The sequence below is a fragment of the Dendrobates tinctorius genome, unplaced genomic scaffold (genome assembly GCF_039654945.1).
Source record: "Dendrobates tinctorius isolate UK_male_01 unplaced genomic scaffold, ASM3965494v1 ptg000070l, whole genome shotgun sequence".
Classification (NCBI taxonomy): domain Eukaryota; kingdom Metazoa; phylum Chordata; class Amphibia; order Anura; family Dendrobatidae; genus Dendrobates; species Dendrobates tinctorius.
In genome coordinates, this window is record NW_027361738.1 from 96,635,747 (window position 1) to 96,658,761 (window position 23,015).

The window sequence follows — 23,015 nt, forward strand, 5'->3', positions numbered from 1 at the left end:
GATACCCAGGTTATACCAGCTGTACATATATAATTATATACAGGAGATGCCCAGGTTATACCAGCTGTACATATATAACTATATACAGGAGATGCCCAGGTTATACCGGCCGTACATATATAATTATATACAGGAGATGCCCAGATTATACCAGCTGTACATATATAATTATATACATGAGATGCCCAGGTTATACCAGCTGTACATATATAATTATATACATGAGATGCCCAGGTTATACCGGCCGTACATATATGATGATATACAGGAGATGCCCAGGTTATACCGGCCGTACATATATAATTATATACCGGAGATGCCCAGGTTATACCAGCTGTACATATATAATTATATACAGGAGATGCCCAGGTTATACCAGCTGTACATATATAATTAAATACAGGAGATGCCCAGGTTATACCAGCTGTATATATATATAATTATATAACCTGGGCATCTCCTGTATATAATTATATATGTACAGCTGGTATAACCTGGGCATCTTCTGTATATAATTGTATGTGTACAGCTGGTATAACCTGGGCATCTCCTGTATATAATTATATATATACAGCTGGTATAACCTGGGCATCTCCTGTATATAATTATATATGTACAGCTGGTATAACCTGGGCATCTCCTGTATATAATTATATGTGTACAGCTGGTATAACCTGGGCATCTCCTGTATACCAGCTGTACACATATAATTATATACAGGAGATGCCCAGGTTATACCAGCTGTACATATATAATTATATACAGGAGATGCCCAGGTTATACCAGCTGTACATATATAATTATATACAGGAGATGCCCAGGTTATACCAGCTGTACATATATAATTATATACAGGAGATGCCCAGGTTATACCAGCTGTACATATATAATTATATACAGGAGATGCCCAGGTTATACTGGCCGTACATATATAATTATATACAGGAGATGGCCAGGATATACCAGCTGTACATATATAATTATATACAGGAGGTGCCCAGGTTATACCAGCTGTACATATATAATTATATAAAGGAGATACCCAGGTTATACCAGCTGTACATATATAATTATATACAGGAGGTGCCCAGGTTATACCAGCTGTACATATATAATTATATACAGGAGATACCCAGGTTATACCGGCTGTAAGAGTCAGGTCATTTTCCACGGTCTCACCTCCAGATATCGTTCAGTTCTGTCGGGACGAGTTCTGCACTTTCATTCTCCACAGTTGCGAATCCTCCTATGGCGAACAGTGTCCCGTCCATGCTGACCAGGCTGAGCGAGCTGCGCTCCTGCGGGAACTCAGTGAAATCTTCCCACCTGGAACATAAGAAATTATTTAATTTACCTGAAAAAAATCATAATAATTTACAGGGAAACTTAGTGGCAGATAAGTGTGAGAGCCCCGAACACGGTGATCATTCTCCCACCAAGACCGCAACTCACACGCCTGGGTTCATTCAGCCCGGAGCCACCATGGGAAGCTGGTGTCCAACCTGACTGCCGAAAACCGACACAGGACCTCAACTCTCAATGTCGTAGACCCAAGGGACGCTGAAGATATTATATTACCTGACTGCCTAAGACCAGAGGGGATGCTGGTCCGAACACGTTACATTACAAATATAAGATATGCTGAGCCTAATGCCTCATTGCCCCTAGGCCAACAGGGATGTGTACATTTATCTTAGTCCCCTAGACCACCAGGGATGTGTACATTTATACCTTAGTCCCCTAAACCACCAGGGATGTGTACATTTATATCCTAGTACCCTAGACTACCAGGGATGTGTACATTTATTCCCTAGTCCCCTAGACCACCAGGGATGTGTACATTTATACTTTAGTCCCATAGACCACCAGGGATGTGTACATTTATACCTTAGTCCCCTAGACCACCAGGGATGTGTACATTTATACCCTAGTCCCCTAGACCACCAGGGAGGTGTACATTTATACCATATCCCCCTAGACCACCAGGGATGTGTACATTTATAGCCTAGTCCCCTAGACCACCAGGGATGCTGGCCCGAACATGTTACATTCCAAATATAAGAGATGCTGAGCCTAATGCCTCATTGCCCCTAGGCCAACAGGGATGTGTACATTTATAACTTAGTCCCCTAGACCACCAGGGATGTGTACATTTATACCTTAGTCCCCTAGACCACCAGGGATGTGTACATTTATATCCTAGTCCCCTAGACTACCAGGGATGTGTACATTTATACCTTAGTCCCCTAGACCACCAGGGATGTGTACATTTATATCCTAGTCCCCTAGACTACCAGGGATGTGTACATTTATTCCCTAGTCCCCTAGACCACCAGGGATGTGTACATGTATACCTTAGTCCCCTAGACCACCAGGGATGTGTACATTTATACCTTAGTCCCCTAGACCACCAGGGATGTGTACATTTATACCCTAATCTCCTAGACTATCAGGGATGTGTACATTTATACCCTAGTCCCCTAGACCACCAGAGATGTGTACATTTATACCCTAGTCCCCTAGACCACCAGGGATATCTGAGTTTATACATAAGTCCTCTAAACAACCAGTGATGCTTACATTCATACATTAGTCCCCTGGACCACTGGGGATGCTTCAGTTAACCTATTCAGTGCCCTTTCCTCCAGAGATGCTGGAATTATTCCCTTTCCTGAATACTTCCTCCACATTGACTCACTTATTGGTTCTGATATCATAGACTTCCATGGTGTTTGTCAGGCCTGTGTCAGTGACGCCTGCAGCAATGTAGATTTTTCCGTTATGAAGCGTAGCCCCAAACAGTGACCGCGCCGTCTTCATCGGGGCCAGATCCTTCCACTCAAACTTCTTGGGGTTGTAAACACACAATCGGTTCAGGCATTTTCTACATAGAGAAATGGAAAAAAAATGTAACAAAACATGAAAGACAATTCTAATATATTAAGAAAAATAAAAAATGCATGCATCATTTGGGTTTTCTGTCCTCTGTGACTCTTTCATTTCCCTATGACAACTCTTCCAGCTCCTGTGCTCTGACAGCCGGCTCATTTCTTCTAGTTCACTTAAAACAAGATAGAAAATAAGTCGATTGTTCGGGATCATTTCAGGTTGGGCAATGAACCATTGACAGGAAGTGTTGTCATGGGGAGAAGCTTGTCTCAGGAAGAGTTTGTAACTAAATTAGATACATCATAACAAAAAGGCAATCCTTCTCCTACACAAATGTCTGTAAGCGGCAGATTGTGGGTCTGTTCACAGCCGGCGGGGTGGGAGGGCTGCGCTGTGTCCAGATCTCTCCCGTGGCTTCGCCCTCTCCCCTCTCGCAGCAGACAGGCTCAGCGCAGTCAGAGGGAGAGAACCTGCAGCTGCATCCCCCCACTGCTCTATTATTTTCTGCATTTCCCCAGATCAGGGGACACCGACTTTTCTCATTTCTGCGCTACGATATCATGTCCCTCCGAAGCGCCAGACTCCAATGAGTCGTCTCTCCCGAATCATTTTATGGCAAAGCAGAAGTCGGGGTTCCACTAATGGGGGCTTCAATACTGATACAAATGTGGACAATATGTCATACTCACTTGTCAGCGTCCTTTCCCCCAATTACATAGACAAGATTTTCATGTGAAACCACAGCGTGGCCGTACACCTGATAAGGTAAAGGGTCGGACTCGCCCCATTTAAAGGACCTGAAAATGAGGAAAGCGAAAAGGTCAGCACGCTACAGACATCATCACACCGCTACCGGGGCCACAAAGGCAGAGGAGACACCTGGCACTGGTAAGCGCTCCATGGAGGAGACGTCCGGCACTGGTAAGCGCTCCATGGAGGAGACGTCCGGCACTGGTAAGCGCTCCATGGAGGAGACGTCCGGCACTGGTAAGCGCTCCATGGAGGAGACGTCCGGCACTGGTAAGCGCTCCATGGAGGAGACGTCCGGCACTGGTAAGCGCTCCATGGAGGAGACGTCCGGCACTGGTAAGCGCTCCATGGAGGAGACGTCCGGCACTGGTAAGCGCTCCATGGAGGAGACGTCCGGCACTGGTAAGCGCTCCATGGAGGAGAGGTCCGGCACTGGTAAGCGCTCCATGGAGGAGAGGTCCGGCACTGGTAAGCGCTCCATGGAGGAGAGGTCCGGCACTGGTATGCGCTCCATGGAGGTGGTGAAGAAGAAATGTCATGGTATTTTAGATAAGGGGTCGGGGTGAGAAGGGTTGTGTTACTACAAGGGCACATAATGTCACAATTTTGGACCTTATGGAGGCAATTAGAGGGGATTGTGAAAGGGGGAAAGTTTAGCAAGGGACTGTGGGATAGAGGCACTTGGAAAGAGGCAGTTTGGGGGGAGATATGGAAAGGTACAGTGTTTGGGGGACATTATGGAGAGGGATTGTGTGGGTGATATTATGTGGGTGAAATATTACATAGAGGGGTAGTGTGGAGGGATATCTGTGAGAAGTTCAGTGTGACAGTGGTTCTGGCGCTGCATTCATGTACTGATGGTGGTTCTTGTGCTGCATTCATATAATGATTGTGATTATGGCGCTGCCTTCATGTACTGATGGTGGTTCTTGTGCTGCATTCATGCGATGTGATGGTGGTTTTGGTGATGTAATCATGCAGCTACCACTTTAAAACAAATATCCAGCTCTTCTTGTTGGTTCAGTATGGCATTGTGGCCCCCTGGTATAGAAACTAAACCACTGAATAAAAACAAATGAGTACACCCCACATAAAATACCACTACTGTTCTGTTATGTATTTCCGGTCAAGGATCATATCTCCAGGCTTGTTTATTACATGAGACTTGTGATACATTCCTCCATTACCCCTCCGTCAGGCGCAATATAGATTCTCCTCAGTTCATGCGCAATGTGCCTGACAAGCACAGGTCAGAAAACCACCTATAGTAGCTACATATTTCAATTTCAGGACTATAGAAGTAGTCAGTGACCTTCATAGGAATGTATTAAAAGAGATTACACCAAATCAGATGCAAAAAAAAACATTTATTAACCATAAACTTATTAAAACTAAAAGTACCACTTTTCGGTAGTACCGCCAAATAGGCTCCAGTTATCTTTACTTAACTATTGCTTAAATATAAAATTATGGAAAAAAACTTAAAGGATATTGCACTTAGATGTTACTTAATTATTTTCTACTCATCTTCAGTGGTTTCAATTGCAGCAGAAGCAGCACAGGTACACTTAGAAAAGCAAGGCTGGCAGACGAAAGTTGCATGGGAAAGGCAGATTGATTCTTTACATATTTTGCAGTCATATTTAGAAAGCCTTCTGAAACCAGATACAAATGAGCAGGTAGTACAACTGCGTCTTTTAGAAGGTGGTAGAGTCGGTGTTTGTTCTGGAACGTCCTTGGGACGTCCTTTGTATTTTTATCTTTGCCCAAATAATATGCTAGATCTGTGTCTGTTTCCTCTGTATCAGTGTCATCACCATCCTGCTCTGTTCCAGAATCAGTGTTACATTCTGCTACCTCATCTTCAGATGAAATGTCACTAGATTCCTCTAAATCCTCAGTTACTGCTGGTTCTTCCTCATCATCTTCTAACAAAAAAAATCTTCATTTCTTCTAAATGAAGGGGTTTAGATGAATCATACTGTTTTCTGGCCATTGCAGCAGAAAATCTGAAGCAAGAGAGAAAGAGTATGTGTTAGGGCGCAATGTGCCTTAGAAGCCACCCTCCTTTTGTCTAAGAAAACAGTACTTATGTACACTAACTTAGCATTAATCCTTCATAAAACAAGCTAAATACACAATCGTGATGAATAAAAAAAGAAAATACTAACCTTTCAATTTGTGTTGAAATCAGGCGCAATGTGCCTGAGAAGCCAAAGTGTTGATATCTGCTCACTAGAAGGTCTGCTGAGTCACAGTGATATCAGGTTTCACAGAGCCTGTAGAGTCAGGAGATAACTAGGAGGGGTGGGGTTTTCTGATAAGTGGGCAAGGAGAGAGAAGTGAAACTAATTACTGTGTGCCTGTCAGATCTATTGCGCCTGACGGAGGGTTACAAGATGTCTGCTAACAACAACTGACCAACAAGTTCTTACACTCTATATTACACACATCAAAGTAGTGAGACCCCTAGAGGCCACATCAACATATAACATATTGCTACATCCTTTCTGTTTTAACTGAAAGAACAATAAAATTAATAAACAATGTATACCATGACCAAGTTAGAGCTATAACATAATAAGTCCAGTTAGATATAATCCTTGAGGTGCGCCGGCTCTCTGATAATTCTGCCAGCTCTAGTAACATAAGTTGTGTCACTGCCTACATCTGGTAACTGATCCTGGTAATATGTCTTCTGATATTGTCTGTCTCTGGCCAGAATCCTCACCCCTCAGCTGTCACTGTTGGTACTTGACTTGTACTTGCTGCCTCGTTGTCTTGGGTGTCAGGATACTGCTCAAAAGGCCATGAAAATGAATTATCTCTTTCTTGTGATTTCCTCAGGTGTCTCAGATTTCTCCTTAGTCTTCTTCCTTCCTCTGTTAGAATTTCGAAGGACCAAGGTCCGAGTTTCTGGACAACTTTTGCCTTTTGCCAGTGTTTGTCAAACGAGCTGCTTGGCTGCAGCCGGATGTTGTCATTTCTCTGGAGCTCCGGCAGATCCTTTGCAGATTTATTGTAAGGCTGAGTTCACACGTGGCGTTTTTTTCGCGTTTCCGCAGCGGTTTTAACCGCGCGATTTTGCCACGAAAACGCGAAAAATAAGCATCCCATGCATTCCTATGGGATTCCGCAATGCTGTGCTAATGCTGCGGTTTTTCCCGCGGCGGAATCGCTTCTCAGTAAAAAATGCAGCATGCTCATTAATTTGCGGAATTGCGGCGATCCCGCACCCATAGGAATGCATTGTTCCACTTACTTCCCGCATGTGGCTGTGCACACATGCGGAAAGTAAGCAGAACAATTGAGGATGGTACCGACGGTCCGGAGGAGAGGAGACTGTCCTCCGGGCTCTGGGTACCATATCCCTGTAAAAAATAGAATTTAAAATAAAAAATATTGTTATTCTCACCCTCCGGCGTCCCGCGCAGTCTTCCCGCTTCTCTCCACGCTCCCGGTCCCAGTAAGCCTTTGCGAAAATGCCCGCGATGGCGTCCGTTCTCGCGGTCATTCGCGCGACATCATCGCGAATGACCGCGAGACATCGCGATCCCACGAGAACGGACGTCATCGCGGGCATTTTTGCAAAGGATTACTGGGAACGGATGCGCAGGACGTCGGAAGGTGAGAATAACACTATTTTTAATTTTTTTTTTACATTCTATCTTTTACTACTGATGCCGCATAGGCAGCCTCAGTAGTAAAAAGTTGGTCACACTCGTCAAACACTATGTTTGATGAGTGTGACCAACCTGTCAATCAGTTTGCAAGCTAATTACGCTTGCAAAATGCTAGTTTTTCCGCGGGAAAATCGCGGGAATTTAAAATGCGATTTTCCCGCGGAATGGAATTCCAGAATTCTCGCGGTAATTTCCGCGAGAGTTCCGGTACGTGTGCACTTAGCCTAATAGTAAGCTTGCCTATCTTGATTCTTCTGTAATTTAGCTTTGATGTTTCCCAGCAACTTTGTCTTTAACAGGTGACTAGCAGTTGGTTAGAGTGTCTTTGTACGTCTACTCATGAGCCTCTGTGCCGCTGTCTAGGCCTTGAGTGGGTGTGTTTCTATGATCCAGTATAGACAGATATACATCAGTACCTGCTTGTTTTGCTTTCTGCATGAGTCTTTTGGCTGTTTTTACTGCTGACTCTGCTTTCCCATTACTCTGAGGATATCTGGGAGAAGACGTCTGGTGTTCAAATTCCCATTTCTTGCTGAAGGTTTTGAACTCTTCCGAAGTAAACTGCGCCGCATTGTCCGAGAAAAAGACATCTGGAATGCCATACCTGGCAAAATGGGCCTTGAGTGTTTTAATCACTGTTCCCGCCCTTGTGTCCTGCAACAAATCAACCTCCCAGAAGTTAGAGAAATAGTCCACAGTAATCAGGTATTCTTTGTCATTCCATGTGAACAAGTCCATTCCTATTTTTGACCATGGCCTATGTGGAATTTCATGTGGTTGCAATGTCTCCTTTGGTTGCTTATCACTGCAGGATGCACATAGTTCACATTGTGCTATATCATTTTTAATGTGGTCATTCATACCTGGCCAATAAACAGATTCTCGCGCTCGACATAGGCATCCTTCCATGCCTAAGTGAGAGGAGTGCAATGTTCTCAGTGTGTCTCTTCTGAGAACTTCTGGTATCACTGCCCTGTCTCCTGTAAAGATGATTCCTTGCTGCACTGACAATTCATCTCTTATGTGGAAAAATGGTGCATGTTGCTTGTATTTTGGCCAGCCCTGCAAGATGACAGTCTTTAAACTCTGCAGACTTTTATCCTTCTCTGTGAAAGTCTGGATTTTCTTCAACTTTTCTTTTGACACTGCAAGATAGTTACACATATTGATGGTTTCAATGTCTTTCTCTCCTCATCATTTGTGATAGGAAGGTAAGCTCTGCTTGGCGTATTTGCAATCAGTAAGTCTTTTCCTGGACAGTACCCGATGTCAAAATCATATTTCTGAAGTCGTAACAGTAGGTCGCCCTCGCACACCCAGGGCAGTGGGGTACTCAGTACCAGGCCGGTGTCAAGGTGGGAATGTGTCAGAGCAGCGGTGACCCGGTCCGTGGCCCTGGGCGCCCAATATCAATGGCGGTGATGTTAATGGTGTTAAACTTTATTAGAATAGTTCGTGACGCCACCCGTGGTGTTTGGCAAGTAAGATGTTGAGTCAACGCTGCATGCAGATCCGCTGGGACTGATGGTGTGGTGCAGCAAAGATGGTGTAGCTCCCCACAGGTGGAGCTGTAGTCCCAGGGCAGTGTAGGTGCAATGGATGTGGAGAGGCACAGAATGGTATGGAGGCTGGTGCCCAGGTGTAGCGGTGCTGGAATAACTGGAGGACACCAGGGCATGCGGTTCCAAGGCTTTACTCACTATTTGCAGTTCACACAACTGCCTGCCTCCGCACTGTGTTCTTCAGGTCAGGGCCCCAGCCAACCTCCTGGCAGGATAGTATTCTCCCCTCCACACTCCGCCAACATGTACCTTTCTGAACGACTCCTCCAATGCGCCTTTAGGTGCGAAGCACTCCAGTACTTGGTTACCCTGGAATGCCTCTCTCTAGGTGTTCCTAGTCTTTACTTGTATGACAGACAGCTGTAGCCTGCTTCGGGGACTCCTCACTGCATCCCGGCTCTCTATTCAGTTGCTGTTGTGTCCCAAGTCTATGATGGGAGCAAGGCGTTAGCTGCTCAATACTCCTCCGGTGTCTGTTGCCGGACATAAAGATCCAATCAACCTCGGGGACCGGGCCCCGGCCTTTGTGCTCTGGACTGGAAGGGTTCTCTCTCTTTCTCAACCTGCTTCCCACCGTCCTTCTATTCCCCTTCGTTCCGATCTGCTCTCTCTCTCTTATGGAAGGTTAGGTTATCAATCTTATCAGTCTCTTTCTCTGGTCTTTCTCGTGCCAGCAGCCCAGATCACTGGGACCTGCTGCAGCACATCCCTCAGACACCCACCTTCACTCTCTTCTCTCTCCAACTAACCAACTAAGGCCGGGGTCACACTAACCGACGCAAAATACGGTCAGTATTTTACATGCGTAATACGGATGAATGGCCCCTAAACAGTGCTCCGTATGTCATCCGTAATCAAGGTGTGGTCGCGTATTTTGCGCATGTAAGCATCCGTTTGTAATCCGTATGGCGAGATTTTCTTGCAGGCTTGCAAAATGGACATATAATGGAGCCCAATGACAGGTTTTATAACAGAAACCAAAGAATAGATATAGACACATAGAATACACACATATATATATATATGCATTCTATGTGTATATATCTATTCTTTCGTTTCTTTATTAAACCTGTCAGTGTGAGTTTACTGTATCGCGCAATGAATTGCCGGCTTTGCTAAAAGACACCGGGTGCGTATTTCTCGCAAGTCACATGTGTGGTCCGTGTGTAATCCGTATTTTTTGCGCACCCATTGACTTGCATTGGCGTACTACGGCCGTAGTACGCTGACAGTCCCAGCATGCTGTGATTGGCACGGACCGTAGAATACGGATGAGAAATATACGCCTGGTGCGAGTGACCCCATAGAGAATCATTGGTCCGTGTCCAATGCGTGCTTTTAGCGCCTCTCACTCGGCCGTATTCCTCGCCAGTGTGACCCCGGCCTTACTCTCACTCTTCCCACTCTTTTGTATCATCTCACTCCACCCGCCTCCCAGCACATCTCGTGTTACGAAGCAGGATTCCATGAGGGGTGCTCTGCTGACCCCCAGCCTGAAGCTGTTAGGTGGCCCCACTGAACTATCCTGTGTGTGGGATGCAGGTGTGGAGCGTGGTCAGGAGTTCCCACCTTACCTGGATGGTGGGGCACCACACCTTAGGAGAAGGTGCAGTACCTCTGTGGCGACTGAGCCTCAGGGGCGCCACATAAGCATGCACTGTAGTCTCTTTGGGGCAGTCAGTAGTGGTTTCTTTGTAATGCTCTCCAAAGGTTTGTGATCCAACCGAACTCTTACCCGTCGACCATAGGTGTATTGGTGAAACTTCTCCAACCCAAATACCACAGTTCCTTCTCAATCTGAGCCTATCCCTGCTCTGTTGTTGTAAGGGCTCTGCTTGCAGATGTGAGTGGCTGTTTGTTCTGCATTAATGTAGCTCCAAGGCCTTTTTCTGAAGCATCACATTGTACCACTACTTCTTGATCTGGATTGAAATATTTTAGGGTTGCTGCATCTGCAATAGCTTTCTTTACTGATTGGAAAGCAGTCTCCTGGAATTCCATCCATTCCCAGAGCACATCTTTGTGGGTTAGGTGTCTCAGTGGCTCACACATGTCTGACAGATGACTGCAAAATTTGGAGAGATAATTTACTGTGCCCAAAAATCCTTGTACTCCACAAACATCAGTAGGGGTAGGCAAGTCTTGTATTGCTCTCACCTTTTCAGAATCCACTTTTACACCGTTTGAAGTCAGACGATGTCCAATATCAGCCACTTCTGTCATTTTCAGCTTGAATTTGTCCAAGTTCAGCTTTATGTGTTTTGCTCTGCATCTGTCCAAAAATTGTATCATCTTCTGATCGTGATCCTTGATTGCAGATTCCATCTCTTCACCTTCTCCCACTATTAGTATATCATCTGCTATTGTCTTCACTCCAGGAACTCCTTCCAAAGCCTGCATTAACGTCTGCTGGACACCTCTGGAGCAGGTCTTAGTCCCATGGGGATTCTCAGCCATTTAAAATGTCCAAATGGTGAAGAAAATGTCAATAAACTGGATTCTTCAGTCAGTGCCACATGCAAAAATCCATTTTTCACATCACATACAGAAAATATTTTAGCTTTTGATAGATCTGGTAGAACATCATCTCATGTCGGCATGGGGTAATGATTTCTTTTCAGCGCCTTGTTGAGTGGCTTAGGATCAATGCATATTCTTAACTTGCCCCATGGTTTCTGCACTATGACCAACCTGCTGATCCAGTCTGGGCTCTTATGGACTGGTGCTATCACGCTTCTTCTCTGTAAATCTTGCAGTTCTACTTTCAGCGGTTGCATTAAAGCTACAGGCACTCTCCTTGTAGGTAATCTGGTAGGCTGCACGGTGTTGTCAATTTCTAGCCTAGATTTACCTTCAAAGCACCCATCACCTTCACATAAATCAGCATACTTCATTTTTATTTTCTGAATATCCAAGTTGTGCTCTGCCTTTAGTTTGGGATTTGGTAAATCCTGGGAAACGTAAACAGACGAGATATTCTGAGTACTTTTATTAAGTCCATTGCCTGAACAGCTTTTACTCCCAATAATGGTACATGGTTACCACCACGCAACACGGTAAATTCAACTCTATAACCCTTTCTGTTACATGGGTTCCGCATCATGAGCTTACATGTCCCCATCGGTTTCAGAACACTTTTCTTGTACATCACCAGGACCTTGTCAGTTGGCTCAATAGAAACCTGTTTGTTCAGCAGAGCAGATGGAATTACATTGCAGCTTGCTCCACAATCCAGCTGAAATCTAATGGGCTTCTCATCCAACCAGAATGTTGCAAAAAGCTGCTTGGCATCCTTACCTACTGACTGCCGGACTACACTGACTTTCTCTGCTGCAGGCTGCAGTTGTAGCCATGTAATGTCCTCTGCCCTGTCAGTGTCTGGTGTCACAGTGTGGAGCTGTCTGTACTGTTTGCCTGTTCCTTGCCTGCAGACAGCTGAGAAATGATTCTTCTTGCCACATGATCTGCAGGTTTCCCCATAAGCTGAACACTTGGTTTTGCCTCTCATGTCTTTTCCCACAATACTTGCAGTGGACAGTGCTTATAGGGGAGCTTGGTCTTGTCTTTCCTTTCATAGATACTGCATGTACCTTATCATCATCATTATCACTGGTGCCTGCCATCATCTTCAGGCTGTGTTTTGTCAGTTCAGCAGCCCTGCAGATTTGCATGCATTTCTCTAGAGTCATGTCTTCCTCTCTCAGTAATCTTTCTTTGAGATGACTGTCTCTTATGCCACACACCATTCTGTGTTTGATTAGACTGTCCCTGATCTCTCCAAAACCACATGTTGTTGCTTCCAGCCTCCTCAGCTCTGTCAGATATCTGTCCACATTTTCACCATCCTCCTGATGTCTTGTGAAAAAGTTATATCTTTCCACTGTCTCATTCTTCTTTGGGTCACAGTGTTTATCAAATGCCTGCACAGTATCTGCTAGAAGGAGGTTGTCTGGGAGTAAGGTGTGGGCTAATTCTCTGCCATTTTCCCCAATAAGGTAATAAAACAGCTTCACTTTCTGTTTGTCGTCACTGGAGGCCACTGCGAGATCCACATACAGTGTAAACTCTTCCTTCCAATGTCTCCAAGTCTGGGACATATTACATGAAGTCACATCCAGTCCCTGAGGGGCTTCAGACCAGTCTCCATTTTGCAGTAATGTCAGGGAGTCTGTACTAACAGGTGCTGTGATCCTCTGTACAGTCCCAGCCTCACACAAGCTCTGAGGACTTGAAGGTTCTGTGCCCAGCTGCCACCATGTTCTGTTATGTACTTCTGGTCAAGGATCACACTCCTTGGATATCTCCAGGCTTGTTTATTACATGAGACTTGTGATACATTCCTCCATTACAAGATGTCTGCTAACAACAACTGACCAACAAGTTCTTACACTCTATAGTACACACATCAAAGTAGTGAGACCCCTAGAGGCCCCATCAACATATAACATATTGCTACAACTACATCCAGTATTGTGTATAACCCCCATGGTTTGTGAGGATGGCACCAAGTCTTCGAGGCACAAAATGAACACGTTGGCGTCATATTGCAACACCGATCTTTACTTCAAGCACATCTGTGATGGACTTCTGTAGAGACAAGTGGTCACCGCTCTCCATCCAGCATCCAGGGCCGAGAGGATCTCGTTCTTGAAGAATGGAGAAAAATCAATGTTACAATGTCTCCAACTTGTTCATTCCAGGCTGAGAAATCCCGCTGCCGTCCTTACACATCTTGGAGGTCACACAATGCTACATGTAGTAGTTTTTGATGTGGGGTGCACTCATTTTTGCATCAACTCATGTAAGTAACTGAACATTTTGTAATAAAAGTTATATTATTTACCTTACTGTCATATTTTGGGTTACAAAAATGTCGTATGAAACTCAGTCTGGTCAAAATTTTGGAAACTGTTCTAGTGTTCAGTGAGATATTGATTAAAACCTTCCTTTTACAGTGGCTGTAATCATTTAGGCCGATCACTATATATAAAAGTACAAGGAGTACACAAAGTTATTATAGGCGAATATTACAACTCACGGTCGGTCGTAACACAACACAGAGTCCAGAGTCTGTTCTCCTTCCTTCAGCTCTTTCCCACCAATCAGGTAGATAGAATTTTCAGATTCTCCCAGGCCAAAGAGACACCTCGCAGATGGGACCGGAGGCATACCCAGCCAATCAGAGTCCAGATGATCAAACTAAAAAAAGACATAAAAATAAAAAACAATACATTATATCAGCTAACGGAAAACTCCAATCACAACAAATGTACGAGCAAATTACTATAATACTGCCCCCTAAGTAGAAGAATATAACTACTATAATACTGCCCCTATGTATAAGAATATAACTACTATAATACTGCCCCTATGTACAAGAATATAGCTACTATAATACTACTTCTATATACAAGAATATAACTACTATAATACTGCTCCTATGTACAAGAATATAACTACTATAGTACTGCCCCCTATGTATAAGAATATAACTACTATAATACTGCCCCGATGTACAAGAATATAATTACAATAATACTGCTCCTATGTACAAGAATATAATTACTATAATACTGCTCCCTATGTACAAGAATATAACTACTATAATACTGCCCCTATGTACAAGAATATAACTACTATAATACTGCTCCTATGTACAAGAATATAATTACTATAATACTGCTCCCTATGTACAAGAATATAACTACCATAATACTGCCCCTATGTACAAGAATATAACTACTATAATACTGCTCCTATGTACAAGAATATAACTACTATAATACTGCCCCCTATGTACAAGAATATAACTACTATAATACTGCTCCTACGTACAAGAATAGGACTACTATAGTACTGCCCCCTATGTATAAGAATATAACTACTATAATACTGCCCCGATGTACAAGAATATAATTACTATAATACTGCCCCATGTATAAGAATATAACTACTATAATACTGCCCCTATGTACAAGAATATAACTACTATAATACTGCTCCTATGTACAAGAATATAACTACTATAATACTGCTCCTATGTACAGGAATATAACTACTATAATACTGCCCCTATGTACAAGAATATAACTACTATAATACTGCCCCCTATGTACAAGAATATAACTACTATAATACTGCTCCTATGTACAGGAATATAGCTACTATAATACTGCCCCTATGTACAAGAATATAACTACTATAATACTGCCCCTATGTACAAGAATATAACTACTATAATACTGCCCCTATGTACAGGAATATAACTGCTATAATACTGCCCCCTATATACAAGAATATAACTACTATAATACTGCTCCTATGTACAGGAATATAACTACTATAATACTGCCCCTATGTACAAGAATATAACTACTATAATACTGCCCCTATGTACAAGAATATAACTACTATAATACTGCCCCTATGTACAAGAATATAACTACTATAATACTGCCCCTATGTACAAGAATATAACTACTATAATACTGCTCCTATGTACAAGAATATAACTACTATAATACTGCCCCTATGTACAAGAATATAACTACTATAATACTGCCCCTATGTACAAGAATATAACTACTATAATACTGCCCCTATGTACAGGAATATAACTGCTATAATACTGCCCCCTATATACAAGAATATAACTACTATAATACTGCCCCTATGTACAAGAATATAACTACTATAATACTGCTCCTATGTATAAGAATATAACTACTATAATACTGCCCCTATGTACAAGAATATAACTACTATAATACTGCTCCTATGTACAAGAATATAACTACTATAATACTGCCCCTATGTACAAGAATATAACTACTATAATACTGCTCCTATGTACAAGAATATAACTACTATAATACTGCCCCTATGTACAAGAATATAACTACTATAATACTGCCCCTATGTACAAGAATATAACTACTATAATACTGCCCCTATGTACAAGAATATAACTGCTATAATACTGCCCCCTATATACAAGAATATAACTACTATAATACTGCTCCTATGTACAGGAATATAACTAATATAATACTGCTCCTATGTACAGGAATATAACTAATATAATACTGCTCCTATGTACAGGAATATAGCTACTATAATACTGCCCCTATGTACAAGAATATAACTACTATAATACTGCCCCCTATGTACAAGAATATAACTACTATAATACTGCTCCTATGTACAGGAATATAACTACTATAATACTGCTCCTATGTACAGGAATATAGCTACTATAATACTGCCCCTATGTACAAGAATATAACTACTATAATACTGCACCTATGTACAAGAATATTACTACTATAATACTGCCCCTATGTACAAGAATATAACTACTGTAATACTGCTCCTATGTACAAGAATATAACTACTATAATACTGCCCCTATGTACAAGAATATAACTACTATAATACTGCCCCTATGTACAAGAATATAACTACTATAGTACTGCTCCTATGTACAAGAATATAACTATGATAATACTGCACCCCTATGGACAAGAATATAACTGCTATAATACTGCCCCTATGTACAAGAATATAACTACTATAATACTGCTCCTATGGACAAGAATATAACTACTATAATACTGCTCCTATGTACAAGAATATAACTACTATAGTACTGCTCCTATGTACAAGAATATAACTATGATAATACTGCACCCCTATGGACAAGAATATAACTGCTATAATACTGCCCCTATATACAAGAATATAACTACTATAGTACTGCTCCTATGTACAAGAATATAACTATGATAATACTGCACCCCTATGGACAAGAATATAACTACTATAATACTGCCCCTATGTACAAGAATATAACTACTATAGTACTGCTCCTATGTACAAGAATATAACTATGATAATACTGCACCCCTATGGACAAGAATATAACTGCTATAATACTGCCCCTATATACAAGAATATAACTGCTATAATACTGCCCCTATGGACAAGAATATAACTACTATAATACTGCTCCTATGTACAAGAATATAACTACTATAATACTGCCCCCTATGCAGTGGTGGGATTCAAATTTTTAACAACAGGTTCTGTGTTTGTGTGTAGGAAAACCACCCCCATTTTAAGCCACACCCATTTTAAGCCACACCGATTTACACGCACCTTTTCCTCAAACATATACAAGTAGGGGTGCAGTCAAACAGTTGAAAAAAATAAATTGGAATGAGATCAGAACAGTGCACATTCTGGCCAGCGGCTCTCCTGACCCGAGGGTGACAGCTGCATATATTTCTATGCAGCTGTCTCACTTGACTGTCTGGCTGGCCAGGCTGTGCACTACATGTCTGCGTCCTAATGGAAATTAAAAGTACAAATCACCATACCCTTCCTGCAAACTGGTGTTACTCAAGTCCCATCTATGTCAAACAATGATGATTTTAATTGCAGGGTTAAATTGGCATATTTCCACAACTAGAACACCACAAAAAGATGGTTCATGAAAACATCACAACCACAAGTATAATCGACAGAGTAATAATAATTTATTAATGTATAGTACTTATAAAATCACATCTGAACTCCAAAGTGCCAAATCCCCAATAGGCAGCACAGGTCTCCAAAAGGCAGCATTGTTCCCTATAGGCAGCATTGTTCCCTATAGGCAGGCACAGGTCCCCAATATGCAGCACAGTGCTGCACAGGTCCCCATTAGGCAGGCACAGGTTCCTAGTAGGCAGCACAGCACAGGTCCCCAATAGGCAGGCACACAGGTCCCTAATAGGCAGCACTGCACAGTACAGGTCCCCAATAAGCAGCAGCACTGCACATATACAACTGACCTGGAGTTGGCCTGTGTGTACCACAGGATGAAGTTGAACTGAAGACTGAAGTAAATAATCCCACGGTGAGGCAGGCGGGCCACGGTCACCACACACAGACTAGTGTCCTCCTGTCCAGGCTCAGGCGCTCAGCTCACTGGGCAGCCGCAGCGGCGGGTAACTCCTGAGTCCAGTCCAGCAAGCTCCAGAGTCTAGTTACCCGCCAATTATAGCCGCACTGCGCCGCAGGAATCAGTGCACGGGCAGCGGGGGCCACCGGGGTGTGATGTGCTGCTCTGTCTAGTAGTCAGCAGACAGAGAGCAGCACGTCAATTATCAATGCGCTCGCGGTATCCGGCAGGAAGCAGAGCAAGAGTCCTCCTCTGCTCCTTGCCTGCAGGCAGCGCTGCCAGCAACATCAGAGGACCGGATCGCGGCTCTGGATCTCCCCGGTTCGGGGAACCGGCTGATTTTTTAACAACCGGTTCCACCGAATCGGGGAGAACCCGCTGAATCCCACCCCTGCCCCTATGTACAAGAATATAACTGCTATAATACTGCCCCCTATGCACAAGAATATAACTACTATAATACTGCCTCCTATCTACAAGAATATAACTACTATAATACTGCTCCTACGTACAAGAATATAACTACTATAATACTGCTCCTACGTACAAGAATATAACTACTATAATACTTCCCCCTATGTACAAGAATATAACTACTATAATACTGCCTCCTATGTACAAGAATATAACTACTATAATACTGCCCCCTATGTACAAGAATATAACTACTATAATACTGCCCCTATGTACAAGAATAAAACTACTATAATATCGCTCCCTATGTACAAGAATATAACTACTATAATACTGCTCCAATGTACTAGAATATAACTACTATAGTACTGCTCCAATGTACTAGAATATAACTACTATATGTGACGTCTGCCTGCGGTCTGGACTGCAGCCAGACAGCACCCCGAGAAACACTGAGACCCTTTACCCCTATACAGGGATCTGGATTTATAGCAGAGCCCAGGAGGCGCTGTCTGAATAGGAGCAATGACCAGAGCAGGACGGTCGCCAGAAAGGTGTTCCAATACAGGACACAGAGGCAATGATATCCGAGACTAAACCAGTCAGGCAGAAATGGTATAAAAACAGTAGACAGTAGCAGAGTCAGATTCCAGGTCGAAGCCAGAGTCATAAACCGGGAGGGCAGCAGAGGTACAGAATCGTTAGGCAAAAGCAGAGTCAGAATCCAGGCCAAAGTAAGAGTCATAAACCAGGAGGGCAGCAGAGGTACAAAGTCGTTAGGCAGAAGCAGAGTCAGAATCCAGGCCGAAGTCAGTGTCATAAACCAGGAGAGTCGCAGAGGTACAGAATCGTTAGGCAGAAGCAAAGTCAGAAGTCCAGGCAAAAGTCAGAGTCAGTCAAACAGCAATTCACACAGTAACACGCAGGGGAACCAAGAATATATCCGGCGGCCTGCAAGAGCAGTCCCAAGGTATTTGAGGGATCAGGTCATCCCTTACAGGCCCGTGGCCCGATGATGTCATCCGGACTGCCCCCAGGACCAGGCTGGATGGTAATGCACCAGCCCCTTCATGACTGACCGAGGAGCGAAGCCTGCGTCCAGCGGACGCCTGCGCAGGAGCCTCATGACTATCGCCGCCACCACTCGGGGTTGAAGCACAACGCCTCCCAGAGACCAAGGCCGAGACTGCAGGCCACGGGTCAGACGGTGATAGGACAGTCCGGCGCCTCCTAGTGGTCGAGGCCGGAACAGCAGGCCCTGAGTCTGACGGTGATGTGATAGTCCGGCGCCTCCTACTGGCCGAGGCCGGGACAGCAGGCCCTGAGTCTGGCGGTGCCGTGACAGTACCCCCCCCTCTAAGAGGGGCCTCCGGACCCTCAAAACCCGGTTTGTCAGGGTGGAGGAGGTGAAACCTGCTAATCAACCGCTTTGCACGAATGTCACTAGCGGGGACCCAGGACCTCTCCTCTGGGCCATAGCCCTTCCAATGCACCAAGTATTGTACCGAGTTTCTCACTAGACGGGAATCAAATATGCCTTGGACCTCGTACTCTAAGGCGCCCTTGACCAAAACTGGAGGAGGAGGGGACCGGACGGGACGAATTGGGGAGCGGTATACCTTGAGGAGGGACTTATGAAAAACGTTAGGAATTTTAAAAGACTGCGGGAGTTTTAACCGAAACGCTACTGGGTTAATTACCTCTAATATTTCATATGGTCCGATGAACCTGGGACCCAGTTTGGCTGACGGTACCTTAAGTTTGATGTTTCTTGTAGAGAGCCAAACCTTGTCACCAACTCCCAGGTGCGGCCCCTGGGATCGTCGTCTATTGGCTGCCGAAGTCTGTCTAATTTGAGCCCCTTTTAAATTAGAGTTTACTTCGGACCAAATAGTCTTTAGACGATGTATACTTTGCTCAACCCCTGGGATTTCCGACATCTTGGCCGAAAATGATCCAAAGCGCGGATGTAGACCGAGGTTACAGAAGAAGGGGGTGGTTTTGATGGAGTCTTGGTATCTATTATTGAGAGCGAACTCTGCCAATGGCAAATGTTCCACCCAATCTGACTGATGTGCTGAGACATAGCAGCGGAGGTATTGCTCCAGCGTTTGGTTGGCACGCTCAGTTTGACCATTCGTCTCGGGATGGTATGCCGAGGAAAAAGACAACTCAACACCAATACGTCTACAGAACGCCCTCCAGAACTTCGAGACGAACTGGGTACCCCTGTCGGATACGATATTTGCCGGAACGCCGTGCAGACGTACAACGTGAAGAACAAACAACTTGCTTAAGGTTTCAGAGTTGGGTAAGCCGGACAGGGGAACAAAGTGAGACTGTTTACTGAACCTGTCCACCACCACCCAAATACAAGTTTTCCCCTCGGAAGGTGGCAGGTCTGTAATGAAGTCCATGGAGATGTGGGTCCATGGACTTTCAGGGGTGGGCAAGGGCTGAAGCCAGCCGGCAGGACGGTTATGGGGGGGACTTGGCGCGGGCACAGACTTCACACGCTGAGACGTACTCCTTGCAGTCCTTGGCCACCAAAAGTTCCTGGTTACCAGCCTAGTGGTATTATTAAGACCAGGGTGGCCTGCCAGGACGGAGTCGTGAGATTCTTTTAACACTCGTAAGCGAAAAGTAGCTAGGACGAATAATTTTTTGGGGGGCGTAGAGTCAGGAACTTGTTCTGATGACCTACGGATCTCCTCCAGAAGGTCCAGAGATACTGCCGACACAACAATGCCATTTGCCAATATGGGAGCTGGTTCATAGTCCTCGGTGTGTGTGTGACAAAAGCTGCGGGAGAGGGCATCTGCCCTCACATTTTTGGTTCCGGGGCGAAAGGTGATTAAAAAAATCGAACCTGGAGAAAAACAAGGCCCACCTGGCCTGCCTAGGGTTTAGTCTTTTAGCCGACTCTAGGTAGGTTAGGTTTTTGTGATCGGTAATAACAGTAATTTTGTGTTTGGCGCCTTCGAGGAAGTGGCGCCATTCCTCGAAGGCCCACTTAATTGCCAATAATTCTCGGTTGCCGATGTCATAGTTTCTCTCCGTGGCAGAGAATTTGCGGGAGAAAAAGGCACATGGACGAAGCTGAGTGAGGGATGCAGAGCCTTGTGAGAGCACTGCTCCCACTCCGACTTCGGAGGCATCCACCTCCACAATAAACGGGGTGGTCCAAGTTTGGTTGAATCAACACCGGGTTGGCCACGAAGCACCCTTTTAGTGTGGAAAAAGCCCTGGTTGCCTCAGGATTCCAATTAGTCACGTCCGCCCCTTTCCGGGTAAGGTCCGTGAGTGGCTTGGCAATCTCTGAGAATCCCCTGATGAATTTGCGATAATAATTCGCAAATCCCAAAAATCGCTGGAGTGCTTTCAGCGATTTGGGTTGCACCCAATCCTTAATGGGTTGAATCTTGGCAGGGTCCATGCGGAACCCCTTGCCTGAGACCATGTATCCTAAGAACTGCACCTCTTCGGCAAAAAAAACACATTTTTCAAATTTCGCGAACAAAGAGTTTTCGCGCAGTCTTTGCAGTACTGAACGGACGTGTTGAGCATGAGTCACAGGATCAGCAGAATAAATCAAAATGTCGTCCAGATATACGACGACATACACCCCACAAATATCTCTAAAAATATCATTGACGAAGTGCTGGAAGACTGCAGGAGCGTTACTGAGTCCGAAGGGCATTACCAGGTACTCAAAATGGCCAAGGGGTGTATTAAAGGCCGTTTTCCATTCGTCCCCATCTCTTATGCGGACCAGGTTATATGCCCCCCGGAGGTCAAGCTTAGTAAACCAGCGAGCTCCCAGTAACTGGTTAAACAGATCAGGAATGAGTGGCAGCGGGTATTGATTCTTTACCGTTATGGCGTTCAGCTCACGGTAGTCAATGCATGGTCTGAGTCCACCATCTTTTTTCTCTACAAAGAAAAACCCAGCTCCTACAGGTGAGGTGGAAGGTCTAATGAAGCCTTTTCGAAGGCTGTCTGCAATGTATTCCTTCATGGCTACACGCTCAGGACCAGAGAGGTTGAATATTCTCCCCTTAGGGAGACGGGCACCAGGGACCAATTCGATAGGACAATCGTATTCTCTGTGAGGAGGTAGTTTCTCCGACTCCACTATAGAGAAAACATCTTCATAATCCCTAAACGCATAGGGAATAGAAGGTGTTTTAATTTTAATCTGGTTTACTGAAAAAGACATACAGTTACTCTGACACCGTGGACTCCAGCGTACAACGTCACCTATGCGCCAGTCAATAATCGGATTATGTTGGTGCAACCATGGCATGCCTAACACCACTGGATCTGACAAATTGTATATAACAAAAAATGACATTTGTTCGTTATGTAACGTCCCCACTGACATAGAAATTTCGGCAGTAACGAATTCCACGCCTCCTTGGAATATAGATGTACCATTAATAGCAGTAGTCTGAATAGGCGCTTTAAGCCTTGACAGAGGTACACCAAGGCTCTTAGCAAATAAAAAATCCATAAGGTTGACGGCAGCACCACAATCCACATAAGCCTTCACACACAGACGTTTCTTAGCAAAAGAAAGGGAAACTGGTAACAACAGTTTGGCCGCATTTGCGGGCAATACCTGACCCCCAACGCTGTCCAGGGGGTGATGGTCCAGGAATGTGGATTTCCAACAGCCAGCATTTTCCTTGAAGCTTCCAGGCTGCAGCATGTTTGAGCCTGAGAGTGACTTCCCAGGCTGAGCAATGTAACAGGTGTTTGGGCCAAGAATCA

General features: G+C 44.3%; 1 protein-coding gene across 1 annotated transcript in view; it reads right to left on the reverse strand.

Annotated features, from left to right (window-relative positions):
• KLHL40 (kelch like family member 40) overlaps nucleotides 1-23,015 on the reverse strand; it is a 39,555-nt gene that overhangs the window by 5,569 nt on the left and 10,971 nt on the right. The window contains exons 2-5 of the mRNA XM_073582185.1: nucleotides 13,923-14,083; nucleotides 3,579-3,686; nucleotides 2,699-2,884; nucleotides 1,180-1,326 (exon numbers count right to left, since the gene is read on the reverse strand). Of these exons, the coding sequence (XP_073438286.1) occupies nucleotides 1,180-1,326; nucleotides 2,699-2,884; nucleotides 3,579-3,686; nucleotides 13,923-14,083 (602 nt within the window). The remainder of the gene's footprint in view (nucleotides 1-1,179; nucleotides 1,327-2,698; nucleotides 2,885-3,578; nucleotides 3,687-13,922; nucleotides 14,084-23,015) is intronic.